Source organism: Dermacentor andersoni, chromosome 3 (genome assembly GCF_023375885.2).
Source record: "Dermacentor andersoni chromosome 3, qqDerAnde1_hic_scaffold, whole genome shotgun sequence".
Taxonomy (NCBI): Eukaryota; Metazoa; Arthropoda; class Arachnida; order Ixodida; family Ixodidae; genus Dermacentor; species Dermacentor andersoni.
The window spans coordinates 23,569,729-23,591,404 of NC_092816.1; the positions used below are offsets into that span (position 1 = coordinate 23,569,729).

General features: G+C 44.2%; 1 protein-coding gene across 1 annotated transcript in view; it reads left to right on the forward strand.

Annotated features, from left to right (window-relative positions):
- Window positions 1-21,676, forward strand: part of LOC126520758 (uncharacterized) — an 87,771-nt gene that overhangs the window by 15,394 nt on the left and 50,701 nt on the right. Inside the window, exons 4-12 of the mRNA XM_072286699.1 lie at window positions 792-964; window positions 3,683-3,740; window positions 4,182-4,361; window positions 7,156-7,275; window positions 8,082-8,159; window positions 8,612-8,716; window positions 14,859-15,039; window positions 19,620-19,781; window positions 20,388-20,525. Of these exons, the coding sequence (XP_072142800.1) occupies window positions 792-964; window positions 3,683-3,740; window positions 4,182-4,361; window positions 7,156-7,275; window positions 8,082-8,159; window positions 8,612-8,716; window positions 14,859-15,039; window positions 19,620-19,781; window positions 20,388-20,525 (1,195 nt within the window). The remainder of the gene's footprint in view (window positions 1-791; window positions 965-3,682; window positions 3,741-4,181; window positions 4,362-7,155; window positions 7,276-8,081; window positions 8,160-8,611; window positions 8,717-14,858; window positions 15,040-19,619; window positions 19,782-20,387; window positions 20,526-21,676) is intronic.

Sequence of the window (21,676 nt, forward strand, 5' to 3'; positions counted from 1 at the left end):
ATTGAATAAATAAATAAAAATTCAAAAAATATCTCTGCCGACAGCTTTATAGGAAAATCTTCGAGAACTACCATTGGTTTCACTGCTAATGTCTCGCATACTTTAACAAGTTTCCATGGCACAGTAGTGCCAATACAATTGTACTTGCGCAGCATGCTGCGTAAATTTTATTGGAGGTGTAGACGGGCTTACCTTTGACCCTGCTCTCTTAGCCACGGACCTCATGGACGAAGTGTATTATTTAACAATACTGACAATATCACAAAATTACCATTGCATAGCAATGGCGCACAAATGAATGCTGGCTGTCTTGAGAAATTCAAGCAAGAGCGCCATAGCAGGTTTATACTGGTTCTCTTGAGTATGAAAAATGAGGAGCCGGTTTATTTTTAATACTCAAGTAGGTACTGTCTTTGATAATAAGTGGTTCTGATGAGCGGTGACAATGTGACGAAGACTAAAGATGTTATCTCAAAAGCATAGCTTTAAAGAAAAAAAATCAGAAGAACGAAACTAACGAAATACTGGCTATAAAATAATCAACCTGGCGACCTGGCTAACAAAAATAACGATAGACTAAGAACGAAACAGTCTGATAAAGTCATCAAGCCTGAAAATTGTCAGCGTAACATTTGACTTCCAGGAAAGATTTTTCGAAGCAGAGAAGATTACAAGAACGCAGATTTCGAGGAGTGGTGAATATGTGTCGAGGTGTTTCCATGAGAACTGGAAGTTACTTTTTGTTTCTTTAAATCGAACCACGGCGAAGACGATGCATGCAATTGCCGCAGGATCATGTTGGGTTTCATGCTGACCACCATGTTCATGTCGACTTGGATTTGCAACACGGCCACAACCGCCATGATGATGCCCATTGTGGACGCCGTCCTGGCTGAAGTCATCGATGCCGAATACGATCCACTCATGCTCGCCGAAATCGGAGGCGCCTGCGACACAGAAAAAGGTGACCCGCGCGCTTCGTGTTAATCTTTGGTGCGTGGAAGCTGCAAATGTGTCTCGAAAAGGGATGGCGGATCGAAGATGTCGTTCCATGAAAGCTTGCTTGCAAGGAAGGTGGTACTTGAAGAAAACCTTAATGGGCAGTTTTGACAACCTGTCCCAATGTTTCATTATTGTTAATATCTGTATGTCTCTGAGCCTGCAACCAATGTCCCTCAGCTTCAACAGTAAAGAAGTGCGACCGAATCACAACTTATTGTGACTTCATACAGCAGCAACTCTAACGGTGACGTTACAGTGCAAATAGCGCACTACGTCAGGGTGTGCACGAAAACTTATCGCATATAATTGAAGCACGTTATTCAACCGTTGAATTCTATAGCAGCGCGAGGACAGTTTTAAGTTTCATAATTATTCTGCATGTGTTTTTACTAGGGTCAAGCATGGTTGTTTGCCTGAAGACCCCTCTTAGTGCGAATAGGAAATATTGGTGCTAGTGTCTGCAGTCAATTAAAATAAAATATCCTAGGACACCTAAACATTTCTTATGAGTTGTGAATGCGAAAGCATTTATATCTAATTGAATGCGGCTGAATTTTCCTTCGAGTTTTGCGCTGCGAGTAAATTACTGTAGCGGTACGTGCTGCCCGAGTCACTAAAGCAGCAGCCTGCGGGGCCGACGCCTCACGCCACCGATGTCTTGCGCTACGAGAGACCGTAGAAGCAGCAGTGGTAACAAGGCTGCTGCCAATGGGAATTTAGATGCCGTTTCGCTGCTACAGACGGCGGCTTTCTCCCTCAATAGGTAATTTGATGCTTTCGCATCAACAACAAAAAAAAAAGAGAAAATATTCCGTCATTTCATTTCAGTGCAGTGTTCCGCCTTATGTACACCAACTAAGCTCATTTCTGAAATGCGGATTCCACGACTGTACTCTTCATCGGTAGCCTAATCATTTCGCTGGCTATAGAACACTGCAATAAAGCATGAACCAATAGACTCCCGAACCTCTCCATGTAGTCTTTTCCAAAAGTTTGGAAATAACACCCTGTTACCGGGACTGTTACAGGACTTTAGCAAGCTCGGCGCTCCAAAGCTTTTGCTGGGTTTGAAGCAGAGAAGGAATAAAAGCTTTAGCACGACCCAGGACGCGACCCTAAAACAACGGTCCGCTCATGCGCGCATTGGCTTTAAAACATTTGACAAAGACTGTACATTAACTTTTTTTTGTTCTAAATAGAGGACGTGCGACTGCGTATGCAACATAGAACAAAGAGTTTGGATTATGAATAAAATATGGAATAACATCTACGTTCAAAAGCGAGAACGCAGGCCATCAGGTTCACCGCTTTGTACTTTCTTGCTGTCTGTGTGCAGTACGCTGTTTTAAATGATCGTTTCAAATCATGGTTTTAATCATGGTTTAAACCACCATAGTTTTACATCTCGCTAGTGCTCACTCCTCGTCTACATCTATACGTTTTCAGAGGCGGGGCACGTGATGCCAGCGGCCCTAACGTCGCAGACGCGCGGCTGGAGCAGTGCAGAATGCTACGCCGTCTTTGCCGACCGATGAACAAAAAAAGGAACTCCGCTTGTTTTGTTCACCAGTCGATAAAGACGCCCGAGCAATCTGGAGACTGCCGCCGCTGCGAACCAAGAGCCGCTCTTGCATCTGACGGTGCGTCCGAAGTGTTGGATTCTCGGTTTTGTGCGGTGGTTGTTTCTCTGGAGCCTTTGAATGGGCGTCTGTGGTCGCTAGGAATTTGTTCATTGAACAATTTTATGACCACTGTGGCTCATTCTGACTACATCTTGTTTCTCTGGACAACCACCTTTAATATTTGGCTACTCTCGATGACTATTAGGTGCAACAAGAAAGAAAAAAAGATGCTTTGATACTTCTGAGTGACCACAGTTTTGAGTAAGCAGCATATGAGGTGTAGTTTTCTTTCCTTTTTGGGGCTCTCATGCAGTTGTTGGTACTTATAGGCTGGCAGTTACAGCAAAGCTCCACCAATAACTAATTTTGTAATTTTATAAGCGTTTGGTGATAATTAGTTGGCAGCATATGCGAGCGTAATCGTAAATGACGCCATGGAGTTGTGTTAACAGCGCAATCAGACGGAGACACGAGACGAGAAGACGACACCACGAGCGCTGAGTGGACTTCTGTGGCCACAGGGGAATTTGTTCATTTGTTCAGCGCTCATGATGTCCTCTTCTCGTCTCGTGTCCCCGTCTGATTGCGCTGTTAACACCCGGATGGAAAACCAACAAGCCCAAGCTGCTGTTCTAGCTATGATATTGGAGGTACATTTTTTTTTATTCGAGTGACTCTTACCAGTGAGCACGAACGCATAGCTATTAAAGTATCACGCTGTATATTATTCATTTGTTTTCATAAAAACATGTTGTATAATTTGCACCTTTCAAGCGAGGTTGCAAGTGCTTGCGAATCTTAACTGGAATCCTGTGTGTCTCCTTCTTCGCCCGTTGTCGTTTGCGCGGTTACATAATGCATTAGAATATCGACCACCAACTAGCCCACCTCTTCCTGTTAAATATGTTCTTTCCACCACTCAGTCAAAGCCATGTAAATGTGGTAAAACAAATCCATTCATAGCATCCGTAACTGACTGCTGAACACTTTCATGGTGCTCATGATTTTCGACCCAATTTAATGATTATTCCTTGGGCGCGTGTATTTTCTTTTTTCAGGTGGCTGCAAACCACTCAACCACAGCACCAGCACAGAAAGCTCCGGAAGGAAAGAGAAGTAAATATGCCAAATTTTCTGCACGCGCATTTCGGTGAAAGGGGAGAACATACTCCTTGTTACAGTCCACGCCTTTTCCATCGCATAACACAAGAGAATATTAGGTCTAGGTGTTGTGCCACCAAATTGTAAGATGAATTTCCGCAAACGTGCCACACTATACGTGCCCAAGAAAGGAATAGAATAAAGCGGCATGAATCAGTAGAAGGGCCGGTATACTTTAGCAATTAATTTCTTTCTATCCCTTTCTCATCATCGACAGCTCACGAGCGACCGATCCTGCTGATAACGATGGCGGGGTGACACACGGTCCACTGACGAAACGCGAAAGGGGAAAAAAGAAATAGAAATATGATCGCGGCACCAAGAAAGGGTTATATTTACTCCTTCGGGTGCTCTCAGTATGCGGGCACTCCAGACACGCCCGGCGTAAATGCGCAGGTGCGTGATGCCTCCTAGCCGCTCGTGCAGCGTGCGCAGTGAGGACGTCGCCAAGCAGAAAGCCCAGAGGACGCTGAGCAAGAGCCTCTACCTCAGCGTGGCCTTCGCTGCAAACATCGGCGGCACGGCAACGCTCACCAGCGCGGGACCTAACCTGATTCTCAAGTTTGTCGTCGAAGAGTAAGTGGGGGCTTTGCGGTGGCAGTTTTGATGCGTTTTTCTTTTAATTTGTTTGGGCAGTTTTGATTCTAGCATGCGTTTGATCAGAGAGCTCAAAGTCGAAATCTTCTAAAGCATTCCTTTAAAGTGGGGAAACATCAAGATACCGCTTTAATTGATGCATTCTGACTGAAGCGTGGCGTCGCGTACGAATATAGAAAAGCACTTCAAAAGAAACGCTTATTTTCTTCCGTGTTTAAGTTTGAATTGGAGAGCAATCCTTTGCCTGTTTTCTTGATTATTACACATGAAGAAAGTAACGTTTTTAAAACGCATTCGCCGCTTTGATTGATGGAAAACACAGCAAGGTGCGCCACTCGCTTGTCATGAAGGACATGTGTTCTCGAAAACCTGAGAAGGAGCTGCAAAAATCACCGTGACGCGACATCTTTTCACCGTCGTTGCTTGCGCAGCCCTGCAATCCCACGCAGACTTATTGACACTCGGCTAACAAGGACGCAAAGGCTTACCTCAACGTGCCGAGTGGAAGGCATGTCTTAGAAGGTCGCCGCGCTACGGTTGTGAAAGGAAATGACGGCAATATCTGTTTATGGATGACGAGGTGCGCGCCGTTAGTCCGACCTTGGCACACATGTGCAACGAGGCTGCTGCCGTTGAGAAGAGGACAACTAGTGCTGCTATTTGCAATTCTTACTGTGTTCAGTGCCTTAATTGTATCTCGAGAATAACTTGCCGACGGTAAAAAGCAGTGCCTTGCAGCCAGAAATGAGTGCTCTGGTTCATTTGAGGAGCTTGAGGAACAACAATTTATTACGAGGTTCCCAGAAGCAGAATTTGCAAGATCAATTGTGCATTTCTCGTGAGAAATAATCGAAAGCGTGAAGGAAACAGCCAATAAGTAAACTGATGCCTTCAGTTGTATTATAAATGTGTAATTCTGATCATGAATCAGCATTCCGATTCACTAATAATCATTCTGAAAAGGCTAATTCAGATCTCGAGATTTGCCACTAACACTGTATTTACGCCGCCAAGTTGCGTGAACTAAAGGAAATTTTGGTGTGTATGTCAGTCTTACTCTCCGTATTTCCGCCTTTTCTTGCTTTAAAAAACTAGAAAATAATTGGTGTCCTCCGCTTTATTATGTGAAGCCCGTACATATTGCGATATCAGTATTGGACTCATTTCGTAAGTTTTCTTTAATAACGAAGGATCTTTGAACAGCACATGTGCCTGTATGGCTTGGGAATCTGATGAATATCGTTTTAGTGCAGTACCCGTTGAAGTTATACTGGCGAGTAATGTTTTTTGTTTTCTGCTGGTGTTAGTGTACGGTGTGTAGCTTTGAACCACATTTCGCTACTTCATCTCGGATATATATAGTTGAACCCGTGTACTATGTTTCAACGAAGGTGTCCGTTCCGCTCCAAAAGAGCTGTTTTAAAACACATACGAAAGTCACGTTTGTTTTTGCAGCTCGCGTAGTTCTTTACCATGTCTTGAGTATGACCCGGCGGAGTGGCTTTGAGCAAATGGCGTTATGATGCTGAGAACGAGGAGGAGGAGAAAAAAGAGAAAGGGAAATGTCAGTGATGTTAACTAAAACCCCTTAAACTTCGTAAAGTAGCGACACTCTCCTCATCCGCCTTCAATCCTCCTCGTTTCTCCTCTCTTTTACGCTCCCTCCTTGGCCGTGGCGCCGCCTATACACCGCTCGAGCGTAGCAACGGCGCCAACATGCGCTCCTCGCCGCTCCGTAGACGCTTCTCGAGCGAAAATGGCGCTGAAGCACGGCGAGAGGGCCCACGTGATGCTATTAGGCCAATAGCGACGCGGCGTCGGCCTCGGCCAGAGCGCGCGAGGAGGAGGCGGCACTCTTCAAAGCGTGGCGTTACTTTACGAAGATTAAAGGGCTTTTATGTTAACCAGAAAAGCGTCAGCTTGCCTACCCTGGGCTGGGCGAAATGGAATTAAGATGAAAGAGAGGAAGGACGACGGAGACGGGAAAAGACGCGGTGCATGCGCGTAGACGGCACCACGTAGTCAAATGCGTTCACGCAGGCCGGTCGTTCTCAAGAAGCACGGAAGTGTCTTCAGTGCTTCGTGAATCAACGAGTGGTGGGTATGGTGTTCGAGTAGGGCTTGCGCGGACAGCGGAGGGCCATCCTGTCGTCGTGATGCTTCGCAGAGGGATGGTCTTTGGGGTTCAAATCGAGAACAGTGAGACAACAAATGCTCGATCCAGTCACAGACATGAGGTTGCAGATTGAATTTCTAACCTCGGCAGCCGCATTTCTGTACGAAAAGGGTATAAAAGCTGGTGTATCAAGCGTTGGGTGCATCTTAAGGCTATTTTGTCAGCACTGAAAGCAAAGCCACGAATATATTTTGAGCACGTAAGCACACCCACAATTGTTAAGGGAGCTTAGTCTACCGAATTAATAATGTCACGTGGTCGGAAGGAAAAAGGTGAGCCCCAGTTTTATCTGACCACTGAGGTATGTCATTAGTGCGTGAAAACCGCGTAAGCATAGCACAGTTCCTCCGCTATGTCTTCTTCTGCACCGCCACGACACCAGTTGCCACTAAGGTCTCCTCCTCTACGACGTCTGTCATAGCCCTAGTGTTGCTTTCGGATGTTTTAAACCCCGAAAAATCAATCAGCCTGCCTTTCTTGGAGCACGTATAAGTGCTCATGAAGGTGAACAAAGATAGTCGCTGCGCTTTCGAAAAAAGAGATTCCCGCAACAATCAACGATCATTGAATTTGTGAATGTCTTGCGCGGCAATGCAGATTTTATGGAGGTCTCCCTCCCATCGACTATGCAAGCTGGCTGGTTTTCTCGACGCCAGGAGTCATCATCAGCGTTTTCGTGGTCTGGGCTGCGTTCCAGATTCTCTACCGGAACACTGGGTAACAACTCGCTGCACGAGCGTTTGTGTTCTTCCTTTTACACTATTAGTTTTCAGCGGCTACTAGCTGCCTCTAACATTGCACTGATGAAGGCGCCGTCAGCTAAAACTGTTAACTCCATATTCAAATAGATTTTGCTTGACATACTTTATATAGAAAAACTGACAACACTTAGAAGTTTAGATAGTATTAAAATTCAAGGGGCACTTAGTTACCCCTACGTAATGCGAAAGCGTTGCGGCCACGTCAACAGAAGCGTGTCTGGTGGTGCCACTGGCCGAGTCACATGACTCGAGCGGCCACGTCAGCAGAAGCACCGCGACGTGACCAACGGTGTTCGTCACAAGGTGCAAAGAACGCAAGCTAGTGGGTTCGACTCCCACCAAAGGTCGTGGGTTCGAGTGCATTGATTACCTTATTTAACTGTGCCTTAAAAACTTCGATTTAGTTAGCACCAAAGATAGTGGGTTCAAGTGCCTTATTAACGACACCTTAAGTAACTGTGCCTCAATTAACTTCGCTTAATTAACACCAAATGTCATGGGTACGACTCCCACCAAAAGTCGAGGGCTTGTAGCCTTTTTGGACCATGGCGAAGTCACGCCAACGCCGGATATTCCGCCTGATGAGTTATATAATGCTTTCGCATTAATGACTACTGCGTCTTTAACAAAATGTGCAGCCATACTCAGAAATGCAGAAACAACATGGTGTCTAGCATTAGTAAGACAGATAAATTATTATGGGCACTAACGTCATGCGTTGTAATTCAAACTTATGGCTGTTCTTACTTTTTTCTTTCGCAGGGCCATTGGTCTCGAGAGGAAGGGACATGCAGCGAAGAAGGTCATAAACAAAAAATACGACGAACTTGGCCCAATGAAGTAAGTTAATGATTTCGTGTCGACTTATTTGGGGTGAAATATATTGGAAAGATTTGTGTGCATACAGAATAGGTTTCATCACTTAACTGCATAAATGGCATGGAGTTGAGAGCTAAGAACCCATGCTTGGCATCATTAAATTCTTTTTTTCTTCTTCTTAATTGACTGTATCGCGTTTGTCGACACCTACAATTAGACCGCTATATGCCTATCCTCAGTTGTAGAACAAATTAACGTTTTCATTCACTCTCGTTCAGATTACGAGAAAGTAACGCCATTTTAACTTTTCAAATGCTATGTCTCGAGAGATGTAGTTGAGTTGGAATGCATAGGGTTTTTCGCCTGCATGACGAAGGCTTCTTAGCGCAAGCTTCTCCAGCAAATTCTTGCGCGCAACTTTATTGGTGTTATTAGCAGTCTTCATTCCTATATTTTTTTTCGTTTCTTCTCAGCTTCCACGAGTTAGCTGTGCTGGTGATGCTGGCGACTCTGGTCCTTCTGTGGATGTTCAGGGACCCGCACTTCGCGAGGGGCTGGGCCACTTTTTTCGGAGACCTGTAAGTGTTTAGCAAGCTACGTATTACTATAGCGGAAGCTTTAATTTGATCAGTCAGAGAAGGTTTCAGAGTAAGCTTTAGTTCACGGCGAACTCTGATTTTCGAATTCAAATACATGTGAAAGAGAGAGAGAAAGAAAACTCTTTATTGAATACATTTGAAATGTGTAACTGCTTCCCTTGGGCTGTTCTGCTCCGAGTAAAAGTTGTTGAATTTAGGAGTATGTTGAATTGTAGCGATGAACCTGCACAACAAAGAACTATTGCGCAAGCCATCGACAATGATTGACAGTGTAAGCGAATACTACGAACAAACGAATGAACTAACCAACGAACCAAGGTTTTTCTTGCTGAGTCCGAACATCGGAAAGTGATAAAGAAAGCTATTCGCTTTAAACATTGGGCCTGTGCTCAACAAAAATGTGTTTACACTAAAGCTGTTCGTAAGAGCAACTAATAGGCACTCAAGATGACTGGCCATATTATTAGCGAAGAGAACCGGCCAGCATCAGTGAGTGAGTGAAACAACTTTATTCGGTCCACAAGAGACGCGAGTAAACTCAACGTCACCTGGCTAGGCCCACTCGGGGCCCATCAGGTGAAACCTGACGGCCCTCTCGCGGGCCCTCTAGACTGCCACGATTTGAGAGGTCTGGTCCTGGGCCTTAATAAGCTTCATCGTTTTCTCTTGGGTGAAAGGGGAACCGGCAGAGGCGCAGCCCCACAGGACATGCTCGAAGTCCGCACGCCCACCACGCAGGGGCAGTCCAAGAAGGAGTACTTACAAAGGAAAATCTTTGTGAGCTCACACCCTGCAAACATAAAACAAAGACAAACTGAATCAATATATATATATATATATATATATATATATATATATATATATATATATATATATATATATATATATATATATATATATATATATATATATGTGTGTGTGTGTGTGTGTGTGTGTGTGTGTGTGTGTGTGTGTGTGTGTGTGTGTGTGTGTGTGTGTGTGTGTGTTGATTTTGTAACTAGGCATCAGATCTACAGGGTATCAAGCACTAGGTAGGTGAACAAAAACTACGAAATGGCCATCTTATTCTTGCAGTGGTCATTAATTTAGCGGGCATCGACTGGGATGCTCTCACCATAGGTTCACAAGAACGCTCAGAGTGTGATTCGCTCACTGATATAGCCTTTTTCTGTGACTTATTCCAAATAGTTAAAGACAGCACATGGACTGCAGACACAGCGTACTCTATCCTGAATTTAGTATTTCTGGACGGGTGCTTTGACAATTACGAATTAACAATCGACAAGGGAATACGGAACATAAGCTAGCATTCGTTCAAATAAAGCATGCACACTGTGAGATCAAGATTTAAAGAACACGCTACACATGTGGCAAATTTCCTCAATGACGATGAAACTAGCATAATTGATTATTTTTCTGTGTTCCTTAGACAATTTCAGCTCCAATAGTGACGTCAAGGCAATGTGGGCTTAATTTAAAGCTCTTATTTTGCAATGCATCGACAGCTTCGTACCAATTCGAAAGAAGCTAACAAACTGAACCCATGGATTACTTGTGACATCATCCACATTAAGCGGAAGAGCCGTCGCGAAAGACAAAAAAAAAAGAGAGAGAGAGAGAGAGATCGTCATAACATATGAAACTTATCGGTGCTTCCAAGAAACGTGTTAGAGGTAGCCGAAAAGAAACATAACGATGAAACACTCACAAACCTCATGAAATAATCGTCGCAAAGATTTTGGCGTCACTTATCTGGAAATGATAGCAAATCTTACAGCGTCGTCATAAATGGTGGCTTGTGACTGATCCCACGGTGATATCGACATACTTTAATGCCTACTTTCAGTCTGCTTTCAGAGCCACAGATCAAGTTGGTTCTAGGCCCCGTCCTCTATTTTTCGTGTCATTGCGTACCGACGCCTGATATAGTGGCCATGCACGAAGGAATTCTGTCTCCTAATTTAGACGTGCATGAAAAAAGAAATCTGTTGGCCTGGACGAAATACCTCATACATTTCTGCTAAAATATGCCCAATAGGTAACTCACTACTTGGAAATAATATTTACTGCATCAATCACTCCAAGAACAACTTCCGGGTGACTGGCTAGCGGCGAAAGTAATCCGAATACAATAAACAGGTGACAAGCAGCAAATTGAAAATTACCGTCCGATATCTCCGACTTGTGCTTGTTGCAAGCTTCATGAATAAAGAGAGCGCTACGAAGACGAGGACGAAAGAACAACATGTACGACAGACAAGGCGCTACTTCCAACTAAATGTTTTTTGAAGAAACAGAACTTTAAATAGAATATATTTAAATATGCCGTCCGTATCTTCGCGACACCAGGTTTCTGGCATGGTCTAGAGATAGACTAGAACGGGAGATATTGGAAGCTTCTTACATTGCAAAGGCCGAAGGCACGTGCATTAGTTGCCCTTCAGTGACGCTTACCGAAAAGGAGATAGCTTTTCTGAAGAGATAGGGAGGTCGTGATGTCACGATGGGCCATCTTTGCTTGCATCTATTTAAAGTTGTGTTTCTTCAAAAAACATTTAGTTGGAAGTAGTGCCTTGTCTGTCGTACATGTTGTTCTTTCGTCCTCGTCTTCGTAGCGCTCTCTTTTTTCATCAAGTATGCTCAACCAACTCGCCCACATCAAGCTTCTGTTGCAAGCTACTCGAACATGTTATATCAAAACCCATGTACACTTATCTTGAACAAAAAAGAAACCTTTCTTCCGAATCAACACAGATTTAGTCAGCGTCTTTCTACAACCACGTAGCTAATGGAAACCGTCAGTGACTCTTCCGGTGCCTTGCATGAACAACAACAACGAGGACGACGACGACGACAACGACGACGATAACAACAACAACAACAACAACAACAACAATAATAATAATAATAATAATAATAATAATAATAATAATAATAACGCACATTGATGCGAACTGCTTCGGCTTGACTAAAGCCTTTGAAAGAGTTGCTCACATTATGTTAATCAATAGACTGGCACAAATGGGAATTGATCACACTTTGGTTGAATGGATCCACACATAGCCTGTCCACTAGAACCCACTGCTTGGAAATAAATTGCATGAAATTGGGCACCTTAACCATGGGTTCAGGACTACCACATCAATCTGTTTTAGGTCCGGTTTTATTTTTGGCCTGCGTCAACGATGTCGCTTCCAGTATTGGTGAATATATCACTGAATTTTATACGCAGATGATTACTTAGCCTGAAAATTATTGACGCTAACGACCAGAAATCCTTAAGTGATGCTCTTACTGCTATTGGAATGTGGCGTGAAAATTGAAAAATAAAAATAAATGAACTAAAAACTTGTATTTAGCATTACGAACAAGAAAGAAACATGCTTAGATCGGGACTACATTGAAAGCTCCCGAATACTTTCTACAGTCGATACACTTAAATACTTAGGGATACATATTATAAAGAACCTTAGGTGCGAAACGTATATCATCAATATCATGAGCACTGCCGAGAAAAAGCTTTCGCTTCTTTCCACAACCTTGAAACTTGCACCTCAATCTGTGAAACAAACCGCGTTAATAACTTATGCTAGGCCAACGTTAGTGCCCAAGCATTATATGGCATTCGTTTTAAGTGGTCCTAGTAAATGAATAGGAAAGGGTGCAAAGGAGGGGAACACGGTTTATTTTGTCCAGATATTCACCTGCCGACTCGGTAACAGGAATGGTAAAGCCTGTGCTAAAATATTAAAGTAGCTCCAACTACCAAACCTATCTCAGCGCCACCTAGGGCGAAGCCTAAAATTTCTTTCTTTTTTTACTTTATAGACGCCGCTTTAGCATCGACACTGCATCTTACCTAGTTCCACAGCAAAATAAACCTAAGAAAAAAAGCATGAATCTATGTACCTGTTGCCATAGTTACATATCGATGCATATGCAAAGTCATTTTTACCTCGGACCATAAAAATTAGAATGCCTAGTCATCATCGGTGCTGCAATGCACTACAGCTGAAACTTGTAAAAAAATGCATAATAACGTCATTACAAAACTGAATATGTATTTTGCATACACTCAAGTACACATTGCACGTTTTGTGTATTTTTATTTTTATTTTACTATTCTGAGCTCTGTGCTTTGAATTCAAATGTTTTGCACGAATGTGAATACCAAAGTAGCGTGCTACTATTCAATTTATGAAGTTGTACTTGGTTTATGTGGCTTTAACTTTACTGATGTAACTTTATTGTTTTAACATCCAGTTTGTATTTCTGCTATCTTAAACTCAGCTTGTAACAGCCTTGTGATGAACGGTATTGTAAATAAAATAAGTGATATAACATATGGATATCCTGTAAAATGTTCTACAGGGTGTCGAAAGTTGACAACTATATTAGCTTGTACAATTTACGAGAAATCCTTATGTTGATGAATAAAATCTTTATTGGCATTTTTTTAGGAAGATTGATGTGGTTGGTACACCTAGTCTGGGACTCCGTTGGAGAAGGCTGCTACCTGCGTTCTCTCAATGAGTTCTTGTTGGCTCTCGAGGTCTGAGCTGGACAGAGCTGTTTCCCGCCCTTGAGTTGTTGGCTGATTTATGGTATCTAGCGTCCGATTCTTTTGTTACTTGCGCGTATTTCGCAAACGACCGCTCCCATATATATGACTTGCTTTCGAGCAAAGCATGTTATACCAACATCTTCCGCCTTAGGCGCTCTACTCGTAATCGATAGTCTACAGAAACGCGAGACTCTGTTTTCGTTGTGCAGATACTAAATCGTAAACTTGATGCTTGGTTGATTTCATGGTTTTCCAATTTTTCGTCAATTTCTGTAGGAATATTGAACATTCAAATAACAAATATGCGGCCAACAGTCGGGGGAATTCAGCTTTCTGTCTCTCCAATGCAAAGCTTTTACTGAAATTGCTCCAGGCATTGCTTATGAAACCTCTTTTCTTTCTTTTTTTTCTTTTTTGGTTCCCGTGTACTCTAACATGAACATCAGAGCTGTCCTCGAACTAGAGCTTCCTATTTATGCCCGAGGGGAATTTTAAACAATTTTATTCATTTTTATTTTATTCATAGAACTGTACATGTTTGTACATGTTGGTGCGTATTCTTGTATTATATTCTGCGGCTTCGAAGACTTGTGCGCAGAACTTTGCATATGTCCATTCCCTCCGGAGTAGTCATTATGTGTGAAGAGAAATCGCATCTTAATTGCGATCTTTTTTTTTTTTTTTGCCACGCGACGATAAGTAGGCAGCGCCACCTAAAGGCACCAACCTCGCTTTTAAAATCATGCATAAAAGAAAGCGGCTAACTCCAAAATCTTGGCGCCACCATTCCAGCTATGAAAACCGAACAATACATCGTTTACCACAGCAGCGCATGTGAAATGACTGATATAAAGTAATTGTTTTCTCTTTACGACCAGGCTTACAAGAATGCAGTGGATACGCACAATATGAACGGAATAAAATATGTATTAGTAAACTTCACGCCCGGTGATGTCCTCATTTAATTTTTTTCTCTCTTTTTTTTCCTAACTTTGAGGAGTACAATACACCGACTTCTTTTCAAAGTCCCCGAAAGCTTGTTTTATATTCATTGCAAATAGAAAGGACTTCCTCTACCGCGCTGTTAATATTTGTTACCAAATGCACCTGTCCTCAATGTCTCACAGATTTCTTTATTTATTTTTTACTGCACCAAGCAGTTGTCAGGATATCCGTCTAACATGATGTTTATCACGGCTTTGTCCAGCATACAGCTGGAAGCTACGGAAACGTTAATAAGGCTCATGATTAATCGGTCCGCTTGCAAGGGCACAAAACGACAAATGGCGACAGTGACGTTCAAGTAAATACCAATCTTGAGGATTTCTTGTGCAAAAATTGGTTCGCTTATATAGCTGGGATTTTTAGGTCTTGCGAAGGGGTTGCTTGCAACGAAGCAGATTAGAGCAGTTATTGACTCGAGGCTGCTTAATCTAAGTTGTTTCTTTTTGTTCCTGTTTTCTGCTTTCATAACAAGAATGCATGTTTCCCTGGACATCGTCCTTCATCGAAAGCGTATTCCTGAAACCATCGCTTTTTGCCTTTTCTTTCTCGCAGGAAGCCCAAGGACGCCACGGCGGCTCTGTTTGTAGTATTCTTCCTTTTCGTGATCCCGTCCGACCCACGCAAAGTGGGAACCAGTCCGACCTTACTCACCTGGGACGTGGTTCAGAAGCGACTTCCGTGGGGCGTCGTCCTACTCCGCGGAGGTGGATTCGCCATGGCTGAGGCCACAAACGTATGAACGTCGTCCGCTTCCTTTTCTTTCTTTTTTTAGGAGGGGGGAATGTTATTATGTTATTAGAGTTGTGGATGCATAGACGAGCAACAAGCGATTGAAATGCGATATAATATTAATATATATGTATATATATATATTGAAGGCCCCTCGCCTTCGCTCGCCTTCGCACGGCCCCTCGCCTTCGCACGACAAAGGACGAAAGGCGCAAGGAACAAGAACCGCTTTAATTTACGATAGAATGTAACACTCAAAATTACCGCAGCCTCGCGGCCAATAGCAGAAAAGAACAAGGCAAAGAAGCAAGCAGTAAATAAGCAAAGCAGCAAAAAGCAGCAAAAGCAAAGAAGCAAGCAGCAAAACAGCGAAGCAACAAAATATACAAGCCAAAGGGAGCGACGAAAGAACGGCCGCTACAAACCATCAACCAACACAATCTTTCGGGCGATAACAGAATGCATAAAGCGCAGAAAGCAAACAAGCACCGAACCAGGCGCGCAGATAGTCCCAAAAGCGAACAACAAGAGCACTCTTTCATGCAGACACAATACAAAGACGCTTTTCCCCCTGCTCTGTAGCACGCTCGGACAGAAACCTAGACGGGCCACGCCCCACCAGCGCCTCCCCAGGCCCGCGCCCCGCAAAAAGCCCCGAGTGCCGTCTTCGCTGCCTTCTTATCGGGCAGCTCCCTTCCCGGCAGTCCCCGCGCGAGTTCTTACGATAACGCGATCGGTGCGCATGCTCCATGCGACGAGTGCCGTTGTGGCGCGCGTTTCAAAGGCTTCCCCCGTGCGCGCTACAGAGAGGGCCTAAGGGCCCGACAATATATATATGCGATTTAACAGTGCGATTTAATTTAACCATGTACTGTCCATGCGTGGACATTATCGGTCATTGTTCTTACTCTAAAAATAGCGTAGAATTGTACAACGGCAACGGGGCGGACGACATAGGCGCTGTGTCACCCGCCATCTTGTTGTTTCCCTGTCGGCTGCATTACTTTACAGCGACAGCTGTAAGGGGTACTTCAGCCAGATTTCGCAGCGTCTTTCGCGTGTGTCATCATCGCGTTTATTGTCGTCGTCATTCAGTGGCAACAGAAGTCATCAAAAAGAAAACAGTTTATCTCAAACTCAACCGTCGTCGTGCGTCTTTGCCGTTGGGGTCATGTCATTGGCGTGCCATCGTCTTCACCGCCTTTGCCATCGTCCTGGTCATCGTTCTTGCTGGCCACTTAGTAGCGCTTCTGGTAACGTGTAAGTTTAAAAAAAATAGAAGTCTGTACAACTTTTAGGTGGAGAACGATGGAGGCTTAGCCTAGTAAGTGTTGCTTTATTTGTGGCTTTCTAGCAATAGAACGTAGATGAAGTTTCAGGGACAGGGGCGTTTGTGGTGGTACGTACGCTACTCTTGACTTTCCTTGTTTATGTCCTCCTTAGCCATAAAACCTAGGAACTGATATCCTGTCTGTTTTATTTTGACCTTAAACAAGCTAGGCCAACTTCGCGAGCTCAGTACACTGTTGAGAGTATTTGTGTTTACTGTTGAGTTTCTTTTTCCTTTCGCTGCTCAATGATTCGCTTTACGCAAGCTTTGGTTTTATTTAAGTTACCAATAGTCAGCCTAGGCCAATAGAGGCCAACATTTATAGCATAAGTGTGTGGTTTTTCTGTGTTAAATGGGTAGCCACAGCACTCTCAAGTCATAAGGACTCTAGTGCTACGTCAGTTCACCGGTAGGTTTCCTTGCAAAATTATCCCTATAGCACTAGCTTCTAACAAACGATCTGAGCTGGGCAGGTTGAGCTGTGCTTATCTATGCAGATTAAAGCAGCATACTGCGAAAACATATACTCGAGAGATGACTTCCGAGAGATGTTCCCGGTGTTTGCCAACATTCGAAACCTTATTGCGCATGCCGCAGACTGCTTAAATGAGGAGAAGGACTTGTTGTGCTAGGTGGTGTTTACTTGCCGACATATTGTAGCGGGAAGAAACAATTGCAAAGAAGAGTCACAGAACGCGCCACAGGTGCAGCTAACAACTTTATTTGAAAAATAAAATTATGATATGAAATGAAATTTATGAAATCAGGGGCCCCTGTCTTGTGGAAAGTCCTATATAGGACAAAGAGGCTGCTGCGTCGATGACCGAATGAGGGGGCATGCTAATAACCTGAAGAAGGATTTCACTGCGCATCTTTCAGCGCACTGTAAAGCCTGCCCTTGTAAGCTGGTATTTCATGATGTGGAGATCCTGGGTGAGAAGTAAATATAAAACTGTGTGTGAGCTAGTATAAGCGTTTTACATAAAAGAAAAAAGAGTAGTGCTTGCGTAATCTAGATTTCTGTTGTTTTGTACAACGCGGAGCTTACTTTCTTTAGTTCTACCAAGTGATCTTGCCAGTCCTGATGATCGCCCTAGGTAGTAGTAGGTGCGCCTGCTTGTTGGGAACAGTATATATGCTCTTCTCGCTGTCTTTCAAGTAAAGTTGTTTGTAGCGCCGGTGACATGTTCTGTGTTTCTTCTTTGTAATTGTGTCTTCGTGCTAGAGTAGGTCGGTATGCTTAAATGAGGATATAACACTGAAAGGAGAGCAAAGACAGGACAATACCCCACTGTCCGCGTGCGGCACCAGATAACGGGCTACCGATAACACCGTTACAATGTCTGTGCACTCCGTATTCCCCGTAATTTATGAAGTGGGCGTCAAGCTTCCCTACACAGGCGTGACCACCTTGCAGATAATGCGTGCGATATTTGTCTTATTGAGCTACGAATTAGACGCAGTATTCCTGCGAGGTCGCGTACTCGCTGCAGCGAAAATACGCGCTTTCAACTTGTTACAATTCACTTCCCTAAATCTACCAGCTCGCTGTTTTTTTTTTCTGTAACCACTTGAGTGTAAGGCATTAGAATGTCGGTATGGTATGGTATGAATAACTTTATTTAGGTCCTGAGGAATCAGTTTGGGACTGATGCGGGCCGCTCCCACGTCGGTACAGAGAGGCCGAGCCCGAGGATCAGCCTCAACGTCACTTTTAAGCTGACTAGTCCACTTTTCCAAGGTCAACTCATTTCGTGAACCAGCCACTTTTTCAAACAGCAAGAATACTTGCCTTTATATAGCACCCCTCGTAAAAGCAAACTTAACACTTGTATGAGCAGGTTGCGGCGTGTCTGGCAAACAAACGTCAATCGATAAGTAGCTAAACTAACAAATAAATGAAGCAATTTCAGACGCCATGGAGCGTGGGTCCTCTCGATTCCGAGGTTGACGCTTAGTAGATCGCTATACAAGAACATCTGACATATATTTGCATGTACTAAGAAGCTGTAACCCTTCAAACTTCGCTACGCTTTTGTGAAGTGAAAAAAACAACAAAAATAATTTTAATAAATAGAATGGTTCTAAGACAGGGCTCAGTCTGAATCAAACTTGTGTAATGTGTTGCTTTTTACACATTTGATTCTTCTATTTTTTTTTTTAGATACAACTCTGGCAGCACACTGCCAGAGTTGTAATTTTCAACGGTGATCCAGGTTAGAAAAGAGCCGGGCGTCAAGTCAAGAAGAGGGAAACGTTTCTCTCTTCTGCTGTCCGTGTCTGCAGGCTTAACTTTCTTCTAACATGAATCTCCTATAAACTAGCTCTACTTCCTGTTGTTCTAAGTTCGAATGGTGATGATGATTCGACGTCCAGCTGCGTCGGGATCTGCCGTGCGTAGTGAGCGCTATATTACTAATGGGTGACAACGGTTTCAGGGCATAAAGCAGTGGCGTAGCCACAGGGGGTTCGATGCCATGGATTGGTGTATTTTAACGCTCCAAAGAAACGCACCGGCTATGAGGCGCCCTATCGGGGGCTCCGTATTAAATTAAACCACCTCAGGCTCTTTCAAAGGCACCCAATCGGTGGTACGCACGCGTTTTTGCATTCGTCCCCATCGGAATGCGGTTGCTGCAGCCGAGTATCGAATACGTCCCCTCGCCCTCAGCAAGAGAACGCCTTATACCCACAAGTATTGTTCATTTCTGTGAAAAGAACGAGAAACAACTTACGAGCAGGTAACCCCCACCACCAGCCATCACCTCCGCAAGTGAAATGCTGTTTGCATGCGCAAGAGGGGTAACTCTGTTCACCACATCGTGCGGGCATGCGAAGGGTTCAAGACACCTCCAGGAAAAGCACCGGCCTAAGGAGGTGGCGTCGTTTGAGGACTGGGTTCTACCATGAGCTAACGTCAAAGAGACATTTGCCTCATTACGGAGCGTCGCGCCTGAAATTTTCTAGTATGCCACAGTTGGCTCCATTCCATGTGCTCACTTGAGCCATCATTTAAATTCATTATTCTCTCTCTCTCTAAACAGCCCTTCCCCTTCCCGTCAATGTGCAGCAGGCTGTAATATTCCTTGAAGTCGTGGCCACGAGACTGGCACGAGAGCAGCAGCGCCGCAATGTGGGCGCAGTGGCATTGTTGAAATTGAGTGAACATGAAGACACAATCCGCTATCGCCCGCACCACTTTAGTTGGAAGTTACAGCAATGAACCTCGGAATGTTTGCCTTCGCAAACCGCAGGTTTCCGGTCTTTCGCGGTGGGTGGGCCACCAGCTGTCCTCGTTGGGCTTCATGTCGCCGCAGTGGATCATATTCGTCGTGTCCGTCATCGTGGCCTTCATCACTGAAGTGGTCTCCAACTCTGCCACGGCCACCATCTTCCTGCCTATCATGGCGCAGCTGGTACGCTGGCACATACTTGCTCACACACACACGCAAAGGCACGTTACGTAACAACATTCTCACAAAGAAAATAATAAAGCGCGCAAAATAGGGCATAGGCAATATTTTTAATGTATGCTAATTACGTCCTAATCTATTTTTATCCTAAGAATAGATGAAGTGATGCAATTATCGGAATAGGGCTGGATGGTAGCAGCATGGATTGTGACCTGCAGTCTTTCCTCAACTGACGATGAAGCTTAGCGTTTTCTATATCATTAAATGCTAACAGTGTTGCTGAAACCAATACTCTTTTATGACATTCAGCTACTTGAATTTATGTTTCATGCAAGAGTGCTGAGTTACATAAATTTTCGGGTCGATTTTAGAACTATGTTCCCTTCTGCCACCGAAGTAGGGTCCTGAGTCGCAGATTTAATACTGCACGACGGCACTGTCAGCGGAGTCGAGTATTCAGAATTAAAGCGCGTAATGCTCTTGCTTGTTCGAAAAATAAAGGAGTTTTGACACAAGTCATCCGACTTACACGCACGAAAGAACGGCCGCGGACGAACCTGCTATCGATACGACTTTCGAATGTTAGTTTTGTGCTTTTTTTCTTCGCAGGCAACCGACCTTCACATGAATCCTCTGATGATCATTGTACCTGTTGCGCTGTCCTGTTCCTACGCCTTCATGCTGCCCGTCGGAACGCCAGCCAACGCCATTGTCTCCAGTCACGCCAACATTTTCCCGGTCGAAATGGTAAGATGTGTATGGCATTGCCCGGCCTCAGTGCTAGTTGGCTAACTGTGCGAAGTCCAACCAAGCTTTCTGACTTTATTTTGTCCTTTCATATTGATGTGCGGGGGAAGGGGGGGGGGGGTAGGTTAGTATCTCCGAGTATATCTGATCACAAACTTATATTACTGTTCTTTAGGTGTTGTACCTTACTAGTAAAATAAGAAAAGTATGTTCAGGTCAAGTTCGTATGGAGGACATTATAGCTGAGGGTCAAATATTGTAAGCGAGCTTAAGCGGATTCGAGTATCATCTACGTTGGAGTACCAGCTTCTAGTTCGTTTGAAAAGAACGCGTCTACCAGTGAGAGGGGACAAACACTCTCCAACAATCGCAGTTGAATGGTACCCGTTCTTATGAATCACTCGAGTATGAAAGACTTTAACGTATAAAGTAGCGACATACAGAAACAAGTACCAATCGGGAGAAAGAAATTCCGGTACGCCGTATCAGGGACGCAGCCGCAGTGGGCTACGTGAAACGTGTTGTGCGTGCTGCCGAGTTTATGGGCATTAGGGTGCATAAACGTCGTAAGCAAATACACAAGTGACATTTATTCATGCATTACAAAGCTTACATGCTTAGCTTGTGATAGAGCTAGGGGCGGGGGGCGGTCTGCGGTCTAATCTTGCCAGTGTGTTCGCATCCCTATTTGAAGTGGGCTCGCCGTGGTCAAACGTGGTGGGCACGAATTGGCATCCCTCTGTCTTGCTCCGGCTGTGTCTCTTGATGCCATTTCTGGACCCAACGTGTGGAACGCGGGGGACGCCATAGCCGAGGAACCATCAAATTTCTGTAACAAATTGCACACTTCTTGGCCTTATAACTACTGATGAGAACAGATTGAATTCGATGGATTATGTCTACTTTGGCTGGGTGAGCTCTCTCAAACGCGATCACTCCTGCTCGGGTCGACAAACGTACTGCCGAGCTATGCCGAGCTCAATACCAAACGAGAGAAAAATTTTAACTCCGATTGCGTCATGTGTCGCTCGACAACAGCGTCATCTGTGCGCGTGACTCACGCGCGTTAGAGTACTGGTTACTTTCCTCTACACGACGATACCAAAGTAAGCCGTGTGGGTGATACGGTTGCAAAGATATAAGCAATAATA